The sequence below is a fragment of the Rhinoraja longicauda genome, chromosome 4 (assembly GCF_053455715.1).
Source record: "Rhinoraja longicauda isolate Sanriku21f chromosome 4, sRhiLon1.1, whole genome shotgun sequence".
NCBI lineage: Eukaryota > Metazoa > Chordata > Chondrichthyes > Rajiformes > Arhynchobatidae > Rhinoraja > Rhinoraja longicauda.
Genome location: NC_135956.1, coordinates 4,963,690 through 4,981,184, shown reverse-complemented (window position 1 = coordinate 4,981,184; position 17,495 = coordinate 4,963,690). Strand labels below are relative to the sequence as shown.

Here is a 17,495-nt window from a genome sequence, read left to right as displayed (position 1 = left end):
TTGAGATAAGAAATTAACACGAGGACTGTAATATATATGCCACCGTCTGTACGCTACTGAATATTATCTGAATTATACACCAAGATATTAAAACTAAGCATGCCCCCTAATAGTTTATACTGTCTTCCAAAGTGTGCAGAATGAATTTTTCAATTTAAATAACATTTTTTCAAAAATATATCAGGAAATAAAAGAAGAGATTATCTGATGACCTGTCAAATGTGATTTTGATAGAATGTCCAGGTTCAGCTTCGATCACCCACTCACAGTTCTGAGAGTCTTTATAATAGCCGGGCCAGCCTGGTGATAGGATTACTCCATTAGGCGAAGAAAAGTGGCCACCGCAAGGAGCTGAAGAATAATAATGGTTATACCTTGATAAACATATATGCCAGCATGAAAACCAGGCAAAAGTACACTGCAGTATTAAATATTTGACAGCTATTACTGAAAAGACAGTTAAAAATAAAGGATGTTAGAATCACATTCTTGTTTGCTCGCTCGCTCTGTCTGTCTGTCTGTCTGTCTGTCTGTCTGTCTGTCTGTCTGTCTGTCTGTCTGTCTGTCTGTCTGTCTGTCTGTCTGTCTGTCTGTCTGTCTGTCTGCCTGCCTGTCTGTCTGTCTGTCTGTCTGTCTGTCTGTCTGTCTGTCTGTCTGTCTGTCTGTCTATCTGTCTGTGTCTGTCTGTCTGTCTGTCTCTAAAACTCAGATCTTGTATATGTATATATATGTATACAACCAAATTTCAAATTTCAAAATTTCAGAGATATATATATATATATATATATATATATATATATACTATTAAAACTCAGATCTTGTATGTATATATATTTCACTGATGTCGGCTGATGTCGGATAAACGGTAAACCGTAGCGCCACAATTTTTGCACCACCTTAATCACAACGCAGATAGCTACTAGAAAATGATATTTTTATTTAATTCGGTCGTATATTTTTTAAGTTAAAGAGGTTTAAAAGATAAAACGGTTTTTTTCTAAGCCTTTTATTGAAGGCCTTCAGTGTGTGACGTCACAATACCCCTGTGAGATGAGCTAGAGCTGACTGGGAAAAGGGGAGGTCCCCCTCCCTCCCCTCTCCACCCTCACTCCATCCTCACCTCCCCCCCTCACCCCCCCTCTCTCCCCCCAAGCTCCCTCCCCCCTCCACACCTCGCCCCCCCCCATCTCTACTCACCCTCCCCCCCTTTCTTCCCCCATTCCCTTCTCCAAACCTCAATCCATGGTGTGGGGAGAGTAAGAGTGGGGAAGGGGGAGGAGAAAATGGGGGGTGTGGGGATGGGCCCAACGGGCCCTCTTTGCTAGTATATATATATATATATATATATATATATATCTGAATGTATATATCTCTGAAATTTTGAAATTTGAAATTTGGTTGTGGACATTTTAGCACCACCTTAATCACTGCGGTCTTGTCGACTGTTTATAACAAGTTTTATTTAAATTGGTCTTATATTTTTTAAGTTAGGGATATTTTAAAGTTTCAAAATTTCATTTATAATTTCATTTCTAACCAAATTCTTCAATATGCTGTGCGTTTGACGTCACCATAGGGCATGCACGACCTGTCTCCTCACTCGCCCAAACAAGATGGACGCCGTTAGCAAGGCCGCCGCCCGCCCTTCTCCTCTCCCCCCACTCTCCCACACCCGGGGAACACTCCAAACAGGAGGGAGATGGTTGGACTGATGGTCCTCTGATCCTTCCCTTCCATCCCTTCAACCCACGGCGTCCTCGAGTCCCCGCTCCCGGCCGGGCCCAGCGCCCCGCACGGGTACCGCAACACAAGCACCAGCGGGAAGCTTCCTCTCCTGGAGTGGGTCAGTGAGGGGGGGAGGGGGGGAATAAGGAGGATTGAGTGGGGGGGGTTGAGGGTGCGACACCAAATACAGGAGAGGATTTGGGTCCAGGGCTCACTCAGTCACACCCTCTCCCCTTCCCTGTTCCCCCTCTACGAGGAATGGGTCCAACGGGTCCACTTGGTCTAGTATATTACTTAAATTCGCATCTTATATATCCCCATCTCCACAAAGCATGCAGGTTGCTAAGTTAATTGGCCTCTGTAAAGTGCTCTGTGTGTGCAGGTGTGGGGCACCTGATGAGAATCTGAGCAGGATAAAGAAAGGTATTTAATGTAAGATTAATGTAAACGAGGGTTTTCTAGTTGGTGTGGACTTAATAGTCTGAAACGTCATTTCCTGTGCTGCCTTTCGCTATGATTCTCTTTTAATACTTTTTAAATGCTTCTCTCAATCAGAAACATTTTAAAACAAAATGTTTGTTTAAAAAAAATCTGAAAACTGCATGCTGTTAAAGGCATCGAGCATCTGGGGTGAGGGGCAGTGTTTGGATCAATAGACAATAGACAATAGGTGCAGGAGGAGGCCATCCGGCCATCGAGCCAGCACCGCCACTCACTGTGATCATGGCTGATCATTCTCAATCCTGCCTTCTCCCCATATCCCTTGACTCCGCTATCATTAAGAGCTCTATCTAACTCTCTCTTGAAAGCATCCAGAGAATTGGCCTCCACTGCCTTCTGAGGCAGAGAATTCCACAGCTTCACAACGTTTTTCCTCATCTCCGTTCTAAATGGCCTATCCCTTATTCTTAAACTGTGGCCCCTGGTTCGGGACTCCCCTAACATCCTGCCTCTAGCGTCCCTTAATAATCTTATATGTTTCAATAAGATCCCCTCTCATCCTTCTAATTTCATGAGTATACAAGCCTAGTCGCTCTAGTCTTTCAACGTACGACAGTCCCGCCATTCCGGGAATTAACCTCGTGAACCTACGCTGTACTCCCTCAATAGCAACTCATCAATTGGATACCCTCTGCCTTATGGACAGTGTTGTACATGGATGTTTCTCATTTGGACAACTCAGTTGACCCGTCCAATCTGGAAAAAAAAAAGTAAGTTTGACTGGGTAGAGGAGCCCAGCACAATCTGGACCAGACTCTGCCATTTTATTGAATACCTTCACATCTGGGGATTGGTCCACTCCACATGACTCTCCCATCTTTCAGTACACAGGTTATGGTCTCTGTCCCTTGGGTTTTAATGAATCCTTCTTCGCAGAGAACAGACACTGAGCTTCCCAACTGAAAGTTGTCACCAAAGCGACGCCCGTTAATAGGAATGCCGGGATCAGGACATTCATTGTGACCAAAAGCTACGGAGAGAAAAGAGAAAAATAATGGTTAAAGCTTCAGTGTTACTTGACGTATCTCTGATTTAAAATAGCTGTGCCTCTTTTAAATATGAATATTCTTCTCCATGTTCAAAATTATCTGTCTAGTTTCACATGGAATCCCAGACTTTATAGTATAGGTCACGGTGGTGGCACAGCGGTAGAGTTGCCGCCTTACAGCGAATGCAGCGCCGGAGACTCAGGTTCGATCCTGACTACGGGCGCCGTCTGTATGGAGCTTGTACGTTCTCCCCGTGACCTGCATGGGTTTTCTCCGAGATCTTCGGTTTCCTCCCACACTCCAAAGACGTCCAGGTTTGTAGGTGAATTGGCCTGGTAAATGTAAAAATTGTCCCTAGTGGGTGCAGGATAGTGTTAAGAATTGTCCCTAGTGGGTATGGGATAGTTCCAGTATAGTCCCTGGTGGATGACCACAAGATACAAGTTACAAGGCATGGGGAAGGTTGATTGTCGGGTGGGTGGGTAGACAGAGGAAGGGAGATGTGATGAAAATGGAGGAGGATAACGGGAGAAGTGAATGAGGAAAGAAAATAAAACATTCACTTTGCTGTTAACATAGAAAATTGTTATGTAATATTTCATGAATTTATAAGGAAAAGAGCATTTGGTGAGCCAAACTAACAGGGAGGAAGGAAGGAATAGTTGGTTGTCCTTTAGTTAAAATCCTTCAGCTCCAGACTACTAGATGGCTTTATATATTAATTATGGGGTCCAACAATGCTGAATTCTAAACAGTGAATACATTGGATATGTTTTATTGAATTAATTCTGTGCTTGAGGTCAATGCAGTTGACAATTGTCTGTGTGAATTGTGTTCTAAGTCAACACAATTATGGGGGGAGGGGTAGTCAGTAAGCCACCCCTCTGTGTTGTTACTGTTAAACTTCGGTTCTCCTCCCCTTTGTTCACCGTTACTATCTCCATCACAACTGTCCCTCCACCTGGTTTTCTTCCCCCTTGGCCATCCCCACTATTTCCCTCTCCACTTGGTTCCATCCAAAGATACTAGAGGAGCAAGATGAACCACTCCATTGAAATTGCCTATACTGAAGTGTAGTACGCAAAGGAGCATAACGTCCTCCATTTTAGTAGGCAAATCCCGCTGTTCGCTCTGCCTCTCGCACTGTGATCAATGTTTTGGGGGAACAGTATGTGTGATGATACCATAAAAATGCAGAATATATCTCATCTATCAATTCACAGATTTGTGTTATTTTTCTTTTTAAATGTTTCTGCACGTTTCTGCCTACTAAAATGGCGCAATGACACACTACGGCTTTTAGGGTCGAGTGGTCTATCTTGCTCTGCTCTATTATCTTTGGTTCCATCTGCCCAATCTCCCTCCCTTATCTGGTTTCACTTACCCCGCCAACCCCCGTCTCACCTCTTTATATCGACCATCTTCCCTTTGCACATTCTGTCCTGATGCAGTAGGAAAGTAACTGCAGATGCTGGTTCAAATTGAAGGTAGACACAAAATGCTGGAGTAACTCAGCGGGACAGGCAACATTTCAGGAGAGAAGGAATGGGTGACGTTTCGGGTCGAGACCCTTCTTCAGACTGATGTCAGGAGAGGGGGTGGGACAAAGATAGGATGTAGTAGGAGAAAGGAAGACAGTGGGAGAAATGGGAAGGGGGGAGAAAGAGAGGGACAGAGGAACTATCTGAAGTTGGAGAAGTGCTGATGCAGTGTCAGAACGACCACTTTGCCTCCACCAATGATCCTCAACCTGCTCATCTCCTCCAGAAGTTTGATTTTTTTTTGCTTATGGATTCGATTTTCACTTCTGAAGTTATGTTTGCAATACCATATTCAGTGCTGGGAGTTCCAGATTTGGATAGAAAATTTTGGATCGGAAATATAAATGAAGTCAACTTTCATTTTTCGCCATTAATGTAGAATTTTAAATATCCCATGGCAGAGGAAGAGTAGAATTCTTATTGTGTATCAAATCAATGCTGTCAAGAACAGATGAATTGATTACTCAATTTAATTATTGGTAGGATTTGTTTGTGGTATCCCCCAGGTGCTGTGTTTCCTTATTTTAATAGAAAACAGTTTGATAGATGCAGCAAAAATGCAATTTTTGCTTTCCGTTCTGTCATCCTCCAATGCTTTCTTCACATACAGTTTATGAACAACATTAATATATTATGCTTCTCTCACGTTCTTTAGTTTAGGAATCTCAGAAAACATTTTACCTAATTGATGCTGTTGCTTCCTGACCAATATTGACACAATGCTGCTTCAAACATTGGTGAGACCACACCTGGAGTATTGCGTACAATTTTGGTCTCCTAATCTAAGGAAAGACATTCTTGCCATAGAGGGAGTACAGAGAAGGTTCACCAGATTGATTCCTGGGATGGCAGGACTTTCATATGAAGAAAGACTGGATAGACTCGGCTTGTACTCACTGGAATTTAAAAGATTGAATGGGGATCTTATAGAAACTTACAAAGTTCTTAAGGGGTTGGACAGGCTAGATGCAGGAAGATTGTTCCCGATGTTGGGGAAGTCCAGAACAAGGGGTCACAGTTTAAGGATAAGGGGGAAGTCTTTTAGGACCGAGATGAGAAAGTTTTTTTTCCACACAGAGAGTGGTGAATCTGTGGAATTCTCTGCCACAGAAGGTAGTTGAGGCCAGTTCATTGGCTATATTTAAGAAGGAGTTAGATGTTGCCCTTGTGGCTAAAGGGATCAGGGGGTATGGAGAGAAGGCAGGTACGGGATACTGAGTTGGATGATCAGCCATGATCATATTGTATGACGGTGCAGGCTCGAAGGGCTGAATGGCCTACTCCTGCACCTATTTTCTATGTTTTTATGTTTCTAATATGAACAGAAGCATAGACTGGTTAGCAAATTTCTGTTTCTGTGTAAAAGTAGGACAGAGTGCTGCAGTAACTCAGCAGGTCAGGCTGCATTCCTGGAGAACATGGTTAGGTGACATTTTGGGTTGGGATGCTTCTTCAGACTGATTGATTGTTTTTGTATTATGAGTTCAAAGTAATGGAAATTATGTTGTTATTACTGATATTGTTTGCATCCTTGCCCATATCATTCAGTTGAGTAAGGATCAATACATTTTACATATGCATTATTTTGCATGTAGCTCCTTTTATGTATAAAACTTTTGGGGTTAGAACAGTCAACGTAGCATTCCACTAAAAAATGTGGAAGTCATTCATTGGTCATTATAAAAAATATCTTGAAGACGGACACGAAAAGCTGGAGTAACTCAGCGGGTCAGACAACATCTCTTGAGAAAAAGAATAGGTGCCATTTTGGGTCGAGACCCTTCTTCAGACGGTCTGAAGGGTCTGAAGAAAGGTCTTGACCTGAAATGTCACCTATTCCTTTTCGACGGAGATGCTGCCTGTCCCGCTGAGTTCGCTTTTTGTGTCTGTCTTCAGTGTACACCAGCATCTGCAGTTCCTTCCTACACAAAATATATATTTTTATATTCTGATCTTTCAGGTATTGGGGGAATCTAGAACCAGGGTCCACAGTCTAAGAATAAAGGTGAGGCCATTTAAAACTGAGGCGAGAAGAAACTTTTTCATTCAGAGAGTTGCGAATTTGTGGAATTCTCTGCCACAGAAGGTAGTGGAGGCCAAATCACTGGATTAATTTAAAAGAGAGTAAGATAGAGCTCTAGGGGCTAGTGGAATCAAGGGATATGGGGAGAAGGCAGGCACGGGTTACTGATTGTGGATGATCAGCCATGATCACAATGAATGGCAGTGCTGGCTCAAAGGTCCAAATGGCCTCCTCCTGCACCTGTTTTCAATGTTTCTATGTTTCTATGTATTATAGCTTTAACTACAAGCCGTAATCATGACAGATTATTTCTAAAAATACGTAGTACTCTGGCATCAGAAACATTAGATGAGCAAGATAAACATACTGCTGTAGGTGATGTTAAATCCTCGTCCAGACATAGAATGGTCAGCTTGAAATTCCAGCCGTATAATGTGTCCATTGCTCGTGAGATGTGAAGGGACTTCCGATCCACTGAACGTTCCCAACAGTGGTGAATCAATCGACTCCCCGTCTTTAACCGCAAGGAAGTCAAACTGAGATTCCAAGTCAAAATCATTGAAAGAAAGATGAATCCGACTTCCTCGAATGGCAATAATCAGCCAGATGCAGTTCATGTTGTTGCTGTAACCCTCAGGGTAATCGGGCGACAGGACTGCCCCAACTGGTGCAGTGAAGTTAGATAGACAAGGAACTGTAAACATAAGATCAAATATGCTACAAATTGGGAAAAGTACAAAATGTTTCCAATACAACTCAAACCATTCTTTAAAAGGAACATCTATATACTAAAACTCTCATTTGTTTGTTTGTATGTTCCTGAACTACAGCCAAAACGGTACATGATAGCACAACAGTTTTAGGCCCCACCTTACTCACCGTCGTCCCTTTGGTGCTAATGGAAGAAGTTTCATTGAAATCGGTGTTATATTTTTTAAGTTATTCACATTTTTAAGTTTAAATCTATCTCCTTGGGAGGGATGGGGGAGGAGGGGAGGGATGGGGAGGGGTAGGGAGGGGGGAGGGGAGGGGTAGGGAGGAGGGAGTGGGGAAGGAGGGAGGGAGAGAGGGGGAGAGAGAGGGGGAGGGAGGAGGAGGAGGGAGGGGGAGGGGGAGGGTGGAGAGGGGAATGGAGGGGGAGGGAGGGAGGGGGAGGGGGAGGTGGAGGGGTAAAGGGGGAGGGGGGAGGGGGGAGGGGGGAGGGGGGAGGGGGGAGGAGAGGGTGCTGCACCAATGCAGGAGAGGTTTGGGCCAAAGGGTCCACTTGGTCTAGTTTAACATATAAAGCACTTCCTATAATGGTGTCACAAATTATTTTGAAGCATTTGGTTTTGATATGAGAATAAAATGGGAACGATTGCAAATGAATAATGGTGCTAAGTAATACAGTGACTATCAGATTATCCTTGCAAAGTTATCTGTTAGAAGCATAATGTAAAACTCAGCTCCCTGAAAGGCAACTGTGAGGCAAACATGCTTTGTTGCACACTTGCGACAAATAGCTAAGAGAAAATAAATGGGATAATGTTGCCTCACACTGTTATATTATTAAACAACCATATCGAGTTCAATACAAAATTCAGAGAGTTGTGAATCTGTGGAATTCTCTGCCTCAGAAGGCAGTGGAGGGCAATTCTCTGAATGCATTCAAGAGAGAGCTGGATAGAGCTCTTAAGGATAGCAGAGTCAGGGGGTATGGGGAGAAGGCAGGAATGGGGTACTGATTGAGAATGATCAACCATGATCACATTGAATGGTGGTGCTGGCTTGAAGGGCCGAATGGTCTACTCCTGCACCTATTGTCTATTATCTATTAAAATTGTCTATTTGAAATCAGCAGAAAAAGTCAAAAGAAAACCCATTTAATCTTAAATTATAGATAGACACAAAGTGCTGGAGTAACTAGCGGGTCAGACAGCATCTATGGAGAAAAGGAAGAGGTGACGTTGCTGGTCGAAACACTCTTCATACCATCAATCTTAATTTTAATCTTAAATGATTGTCTTTACTATGCCGTGTTTTGCATCTGCACAGCCACACTTCTCATCTGTTTATATTTAGTAACGTGAGATCTTATGAAGATCTATATAAATTATGGTTCAAAATAAATTAGATGTGGCTAAAAAAACATATACTATTAATAAATTCTAGCTTTTAAGAAATTCTTATGGTTATTTGTTTAATTTAATGACAGAACAACTCACAATATGTGAAGCAAAGTCCTTGGATGCACCTTACCTTTACTATAAAATGTGCATTCAGCAGAATAAACATAATTAGTTATTAAATAGCAGTCAATACAAAGTCAGCAAAGGCAATATCTCCAGTCATGGATGTTCTCAGTGATACAACAAGCTGGAACAATGCCCTTCAGGAAATGGGACTTGGGACAATATCCAGCATAATCCAGGAAAATTTACTCTCTCTAATGGCTATTAAGGGTTTCAAGTTAAATCAGTTTGTTAAGCTTACAGCAATTCAGAATGGGCATGATTCCACTGTGCAAATCAGCCTTCATGATTAAAAAATGGAGCAAAACCATGCTACGTTTGTATATTATTTGAAGTCTGACAAGGGAGAACATCAGATTTAAGTATTAAGGTTTTGACTTTCAGGTTAGGATAATACAAAACTATTAGCTTGAAGTCTCAATTTAAACATTGGGAAATGCAAATCATTATACTGAATGGATTGTCAGTAGTTTTAATTGAGTGAACTCTTCTCCTCAAGTAGACCAGCACCAGTACACTGGTTTCATCTAAAGATTAGTGAGATAGAACATCATTATTACTTCCTCATGGGCTTAACTTTTCATTACATTTGTAAGGTCCAAAGACTTATGTCATGCTAAGATTAAAGGTATACACCGATCAGCCAAAACATTATGACCTGATGAGCCAAAACATTATGACCACCTGCCCAATATGCTGTTGGTCCTCCGTGTGCAGCCCCATACGCAGCAGGGTGCGATGCACTGTGTATTGTGACACATTCCTCCCGTGACCACCATTAACATTTTCTGTGACTTGTGCCACAGTTGACCTTCTGTCGGTTCGGACCAGACGGGATAGCCTTTGTTGCCCTCGTGCATCGATGAGCCTTGGGCGCCCAACACCCTGTCGCCGGTTTATGGTTTGTCCCTCCTCGGACCACTGTCGGTAGGTACTCACCACTGCTGACTGGGAGCTCCCACAAGGCTTGCCGTTTCAGAGATGCTCTGACCCAGTCGTCTGGCTATAACAATTTGGCCCTTGTCAAAATCGCTCAGGTCTTTACTCCTGCCCATTTCTCCTGCATCCAACACATCAACTTCAAGAACTGACTGTTCACTTGCTGCCTAATATATCCCACCCCTTGACAGGTGCCATTGCAACAAGATAATCAATGTTATTCACTTCACCTGTCAGTGGTCATAATGTTTTGGCTGATCGGTGTATATTTCCAAAGATGCCAAGGCACAGAGTGTGAATGCAACTTTCCCAATAGTCTCTCAAAGTCTAAGCAATTAAACAGTTTGATACTTCCCCTTAATTTTATGTTGGTTTAAAATTAATGTCAGTTTCCTGACATCACACATGCAGATGCAGATGATTAGCATTCATTTCCCCAGCAGAATCCAAAAGAAAATCAAAACTGGAAAAGTCAAATAAACCAAACCGTCTTCTGAAATGATGGCTCTCTGGCTAACAATTCATCGGCTTATAGCATTAGATGGACGTCTGACGTAAATGGTACAAGCATAATACTCACAGATGCAAATTGGTACATTTGCTGACCACTGATTGTTGTCTTGGCAAAGGAGAGATTTTTCTCCGATCAGTTCAAATCCAGATTGACACTGATATCTCAATATATTCCCATTGGAAAATCCATCTGTGTCTCTTAGGCCATATAACGGGGTCCCGGGATCACCACAGCTCTCCTCCTCAATTTCTGTGGAAGAAACGTAGCAATTGTATCAATCCTTAATTTCTAAATCGTTTTCTTAAGTTTCGTTTTTGCAAATTCGAGGGATCATTTCAGAGGGGCACTCACGACTGGCCCTGCGTATCTCCTTTAAACCTTGCCCTCTCACCTTAAAGCTATGGCCTCCAGCATTTAATTTTTGCTTTCTGGGGAAAAAGGTTCTGACTGTCTACCCTATCTATGCCCGAATTGTACATACTTCTATCAGGTCGCCATGCAACCTCTGATGTTCCAGAGAAAACAATCCAAGTCTATCCAACCTCTCCTTGTAGCCCCTAATATCCCCTAATCCAGATATTATTCTGGTCAACCTCTTCTGCACCCTTTTCAATTGCTCCATATCCTTCCTGTATTGAAGCTACCAGAACCATATGCACTACTATGTTGAAACACTGAAGCGACTGGGCTTGTATACACTTGAATTTAGAAGGATGAGAGGGAATCTTATTGAAACATATAAGATTATAAAGGGATTGGACACGCTAGAGGCAGGAAACATGTTCCCAATGTTGGGGGAGTCCAGAACAAGGGGCCACAGTTGAAAAATAAGGGGTAGGCCATTTAGAACGGAGATGAGGAAAAACGTTTTCACTCAGAGAGTTGTAATTCTGTGGAATTCTCTGCCTCAGAAGGCAGTGGAGGCCAATTCTCTGGATGCTTTCAAGAGAGAGTTAGATAGAGTTCTTAATGATAGCGGAGTCAAGGGATATGTGGAGACTGATTGTGAATGATCAGCCATGATCACATTGAATGGCGGTGCTGGCTCGAAGGGCCGAATGGCCTACTCCTGCACCTATTATCTATTACTCCAATTGCAGCCTAACCAAGGCCCTACAAAGCTGCATCATGACATGCTGACCCTTACACTCAATGCATTGACCTATGAAGGAAACTATACCATATGTCTGGATGTTGGCTAAAACGGCTGAATGATTAGAATTGGTTGAGATATTGAAAGAGATGGGGGTTTTTGTGGAAAACAAGGCTATTTTCAGTTTGGTCTTATCAAAAAGGAGGATGTCACTGAAAATACGGAGGAGCCATAATTACAGAGAGCTCCAGAGATATTGGTATTGGAGGAGAAGGATTTTCTGGCTGCATTTTGACAGAATTGAACCACACAATGGAGACATTGGAGAAAGATGCTGCAGTTAAGCTTGTCACAGAACATATGCTATTCCACAATCAACCAGGATATATTTGTGATTAGAAAAAAAAACCTTTTGAAACTGTTTCAAGGTCAAAAGTGCAACCAAAGTTAGTCAAGTATATGAACATTGAACATGAACTTAACAGGCAGCTTTGCATTCAAGGGGGGAAAAAAGAACATGAAAATTAAGTAGTAGCTTGCAAGGACAGAGGGTCAAGGTTTTTTATTTTTTATTGAAAAGACTGATGATCTGGGAAGATTTGAAGAGGGTGGGTGGAAAACACAGAGCCAAGAAAAAAAAATGTCAGTATAGAATTAGAGTCATAGAGTGATACAGTGTGGAAACAGGCCCTTCGGCCCAACTCGCCCACACCGGCCAACAATGTCCCAGCTACACTAGTCCCACTTGCCTGCGCTTGGTCCATATATCCTTCTAAACCTGTCCTATCCATGTACCTGTCCAACTGTTTCTTAAACGATGGGATTGTCCCAGCCTCAACTACCTCCTCTGGCAGCTTGTTCCATACACCCACTACCCTCTGTGTGAAAACATTACCCCTCGGATTCCTATTATTGTTTAAATATTGGTTAAACTATTTGTTTTCCAAGTGCCATTGCCAGTGATGGTCAATAATCACATTACAATAGCTTGGATGATGACACATAATTTTATGATTAGTAATCACATTTGAGCAACTCCACCATTAATATGCAGGCATCTATCAGAGAAGAAGATTTTGCCAATATCATGGACATATCACTAAATAATTACTGAAAAATTGACTATCGAATAGTACAGTTTGTAAACCTGATTTATCACAATCTTTGGTGCTTATTTCACAAAATGCTGGAGTAACTCAGCAGGTCAGGCAGCATCTCAGGAGAGAAGGAATGGGTGACATTTCGGGTCGAGACCCTTCTGAAGGGTCTCGACCCGAAACGTCACCCATTCCTTCCCTCCTAAGATGCTGCCTGACCTGCTGAGTTACTCCAGCATTTTGCGAAATAAATACCTTCGATTTTGTACCAGCATCTGCAGTTATTTTCTTGCACAATCTTTGGTGCAACACATTGTTGACCGAACCCCTAGTAATATGGAAAGTAGCCATTGCTTCAGAACAATCAAAAGTTTTATAAACCAAATCCTCTTCATTGATCATCCTGCTTCATGTAGTAATAGCTGGCAACAAATGCAAACAAAAGGATGACATAGAAAGCTAACAGTAATTTCACAAACTCCATCCTCTCGTGAATGATGCATCAGAATCCATCCTTGGGCCACACTAATGCTAATTCCTGGACCCCTGCCCTCTTTACGTGAGATTCTTCATTGAAAGCAGACAATCAGTGAACTTAAAGCGAGCGGCACGGTGGCGCAGCGATAGAGTTGCTGCCTTACAGTGAATGCAGCGCCGGAGACTCAGGTTCCATCCTGACTACGGGCGCCGTCTGTACGGAGTTTGTACGTTCTCCCCGTGACCTGCGTGGGTTTTCTCCGAGATCTTCGGTTTCCTCCCACACTCCAAAGACGTACAGGTAATTAGGTTAATTGACTGGGTAAATGTTAAAAAAAAATTGTCCCTAGTGTGTGTAGGATAGTGTTAATGTGCGGGGATCGCTGGGCGGCACGGACTCGGTGGGCCGAAGGGCCTGTTTCCGCGCTGTATCTCTAAATCTAAAATCTAAAAAAAATCTTAACATCAAAAGAAAAGTTTTGTCACTTTACTCGTCTGCTAACTCAGGACAGAAAATAATTAGTAATTATTCCTTTCTTATTTCTGCACATTATTTCTTCCCTGTCTATGCACAGTAACAGCTTTCTTCTGATGCTAGCCCGAAATGCTTTCCTGATTTCATTGCCTCAACATTTGCACACATGCTTTCAGATGAATGCCAGGGTCTAAAATTATTGTCCTAAACCCCTTACTAATATGGTAACTCTTTAAAACCATCCCCCTTCAAGTCTTAATATCTCCCAATATGATTCATTATCACCCTTGTTTAAAATAAGTCTTGTAAAACACTGTAATAAAGTGCTTAAGTCCACGCTAAGATACAACGCATCATTTTATTGAAGCACTTACATCATAGGACCTGCAGTACTTTACAGCTCCGAGCTGCTGCATCTACTGCCTGACGTAGGCGAGTTCTTAATATTATAAAGCACAAACTAGGCGGGACTACTACTAACAAGCAATACGATTGGCTAACATGCAATAGCCCATCTACATCTCTTCTTGTAGAAATAAAGAAACAACGGTAGCTTAAACAATGAAAAACAAAAATGTGAAGAATATACTAGCAAAGTTACACAAAATCGGCATATCTAACGGGTAGCCTACAAACCCGTCCAGCCCTCGTGCGGTAAGAGACCGCCTCACCTCCTTTCACAGGAGAACAAGGGGAGGAGAGTGGGGACGCAATAGGCAACTTGACAGGACTAGTGGGAGATGACATGGGCGCGCCAGGCACCGACCGACGCGGGGAACCCGCGGCAGGAACAATGGTTGGTGGTGAATCAACTGTGGGAGCGAACATGAGATGCGGGGCGTCAGGACATGGAGTCGCCCATCTACAAACACCATGGGTTATGTTTACTTCATTAAAAGAACGAAATAAATATAAGTTATTGCTTGCACAAACAGTATGTTTATAATGCTCAGGGCAGTTTAACAACTTGCAAGCTTCACAGAGCAAACTGCACAAGGAATCCCATGGTGATTTTGTGCTAGAACTTCGCCCATTCAGCCAAACCTTCACTCAGTCATGGAAATCTCAAGGATGTTCAAATGGGGTTATTTTCATCTAAATAAGAAAATATTAATTATTTCGTGCTACTGGGGTATTCAAGTTAATGTTTTTCTTCCTCCATAGGCATGAGATGAATAATTGATAACAACGACAAATAAAAATAATCTCGGGTGAAGCACCCTATGACAAAGGAATTTTAACAAAAATTAAGATCATCCTAGATTTTGCTCAAACAAAACCGTAGGGATGCTGAAGTTGATCAGTGCCCAACTGATGGGTGCCCAAATCTTCAAATATTAATGAATTAACCCTTTCATTAGTTAAAGGTATCACAAAATGCTGGAGTAACTCAGCAGGTCAGCCAGCATCTAGGAGAGAGGGAATGGGTGACGTTTCGGGTCGAAACCCTTCTTCAAACTGGTATAGTCTGAATAAACGTCATAAACGCCATAAGTTTCACCTTTCACCGTCCGGCGGGGGCTTCAATGTCGGGAGCGCCGACCGTCCCGACGTGGCAACTCCAACAGCCTGACCGCGGGAGAAGACGGCAGGGAAGAGAAAAAGACATTCTGGCCTTCCATCACAGTGAGGAGGTGACTGGAGGAGACTCACTGTGATGGATGTTTCTTTTGTTTGGTGTTGGTTATGATTGTGTGTGTTATTGCATTTTTATTGATTATTCTTATTGGTCTTATTGTTGAACTGCGGGTAATTTTTCATTTCACTGCACATTTATGTTTATGTGACAAATAAATTGACTATTGACTATTGAAGTTAAGGCTTTCCTTCACATAATTTGTCAGTGCCAAGTGAACAAAAAACTAGGTTCCCTGTAGTAGGATCAGGGTTTTACAGATTTTTCACGACACTAAGATCACCCATAAAGCGGAGATCAGATTGCAACAGTGATAGGATTACATCTCATGGATTTTTATTCACTCCTTAGGCTTGGCATATCTGACCAGGGCAGCATTTAATGGTTATCCCCACATGGCATGGGGTGGGTGATAACAGATAATCTATGAAGGCAGAATTGGGGATGACTGGGGTGTAAATGATCCTAAGGTCTTGGATATACGGCTGATTAAGTTAGGCCTTTGGTCAAATGGAACCAACGGCTGAGGGTTTGTAAGAGTTTCAATAACGGCAAAGTTACCAAATGTCAAGGAGGAAAGATTATTCTTTTTCTTGCTGGAGATGGTGCTTGCCTGCACTTGAATACTGCAAATATTACTACCCATGTGTCATGCCTTGAATGTAATCTGGGACAAGTTGCACGCATAAATTATAGATTCCACTTTCTATGGTGTCTGTGCAATTCAAAGGAAATTTGAACCCATTTGGTACCTGTCCTATCCAACATCGTCGTATGTTTTTGAAATGTCTGATTGTTTTGTATTTTGACAGTTAAACAGGTCACCAATTGTCCCCAAGTAGGTAGGTACTGACAAATGAAAGATGTCTCCTCACATTAGAATTATAAGAATGACAGTCATCTTCACCACTGTTCTCTAGAATTCAATCATTGACTTCCAGAACAGCTGCAATGATAACTTCAACACTCAAGGTATTTATTTCACAAAATGCTGGAGTAACTCAGCAGGTACCAGCATCTGCAGTTATTTTCTTACACTTCAACACACAATGTGCCTTATATTTTTAAACATAAATTTCCAAAATGTTCTTACTGCTCTTATATTTAAAGTTCTGTGTGCTCTTTGTGCGTGCGTGTGTGTGAGCGTGTGCGTGCGTGTGTGTGTGTGTGTGTGTGTGTGTGTGTGTGTGTGTGTGTGTGTGTGTGTGTGTGTGTGTGTGTGTGTGTGTGTGTGTGTGTGTGTGTGTGTGTGTGTGTGTGTGTGTGTGCGTGTGCACGCATGTTTGTGTTTATTGGACTACTGTAAAAATAGATAATTCAATTAAATATCCAATACTATCTGTTTTGTTCTAATGTTACAGTTCACATCATTTGACCTTGTTCTCTTCCAGGTCAGGAACTGACATTCTTATATTAAACACTGACCTTCTACCACTTCCGAAGTTGCTGAGAATGAATAAGCCGTAAGATTTATTTTAACTGCATTGTATTGTTACGTGATGCATGTGGAGAAGGTATGGACCCATGACAATCTCTGCTGAATTTATGTCCAGATTTCCAGTGATTCATTCATCTTAGAATAATCAAGGTGGAGGATCAGTCCTCCTGTTTTAAAATGGTGCTGTGATGAATGAAAAGCATTTTATAAACTGCTGTCAAAGAATCAGAGAACAGAGGAAGCGAATAAGTCCATTGTGCCTCTGCCAGCTCTTTGAAAGAACGATTAAATTCTTTCCACTCCCCTGCACTTTACACACACACACACACACACACACACACACACACACACACACACACACACACTTTTTGAGCCTTTCCTGGTGAATCTACTGCCTTGTGGAAATTATACTTTAGTTTAGTTTAGTTTAAAGATACAGTGCTGAAACAGGCCCTTTCGGCGCACCAGGTCCGCGCTGACCAGCGATCCCCACACATTAACACTATCCTACACCCACTAAGGACAATTTATTTTTAACATTTACCAAGCCAATTAACCTACATACCTGTGCGTCTTTGGAATGTGAGAGGAAACCGAAGATCCTGCCTCTAACGTGTCCAACCCCTTAATAATCTTATATGTTTCGATAAAACATTGATTTCCTAACACTTGCTGCAAAACTGCAAAGCAGAGTAGAATTTTATTTTATTTTTTCCCCCCCAACAGTGCCGTTTGAAGAGGTCAAGACTGTGGTTTTGATGCAAGCTGAAGATGTAATTACAGCATCACATAAACCTCCCATTATAAGGTGTAAAC

General features: G+C 42.2%; 1 protein-coding gene across 2 annotated transcripts in view; it reads right to left on the bottom strand.

The window, feature by feature from the left end:
* The window catches only part of csmd3b (CUB and Sushi multiple domains 3b), a 1,698,079-nt gene that overhangs the window by 463,121 nt on the left and 1,217,463 nt on the right, over positions 1-17,495 (bottom strand). For both annotated transcript variants that reach the window (XM_078397138.1, XM_078397139.1), the window contains exons 13-16: positions 10,530-10,712; positions 7,147-7,473; positions 3,002-3,196; positions 213-351 (exon numbers count right to left, since the gene is read on the bottom strand). In XM_078397138.1, the coding sequence (XP_078253264.1) occupies positions 213-351; positions 3,002-3,196; positions 7,147-7,473; positions 10,530-10,712 (844 nt within the window). The remainder of the gene's footprint in view (positions 1-212; positions 352-3,001; positions 3,197-7,146; positions 7,474-10,529; positions 10,713-17,495) is intronic.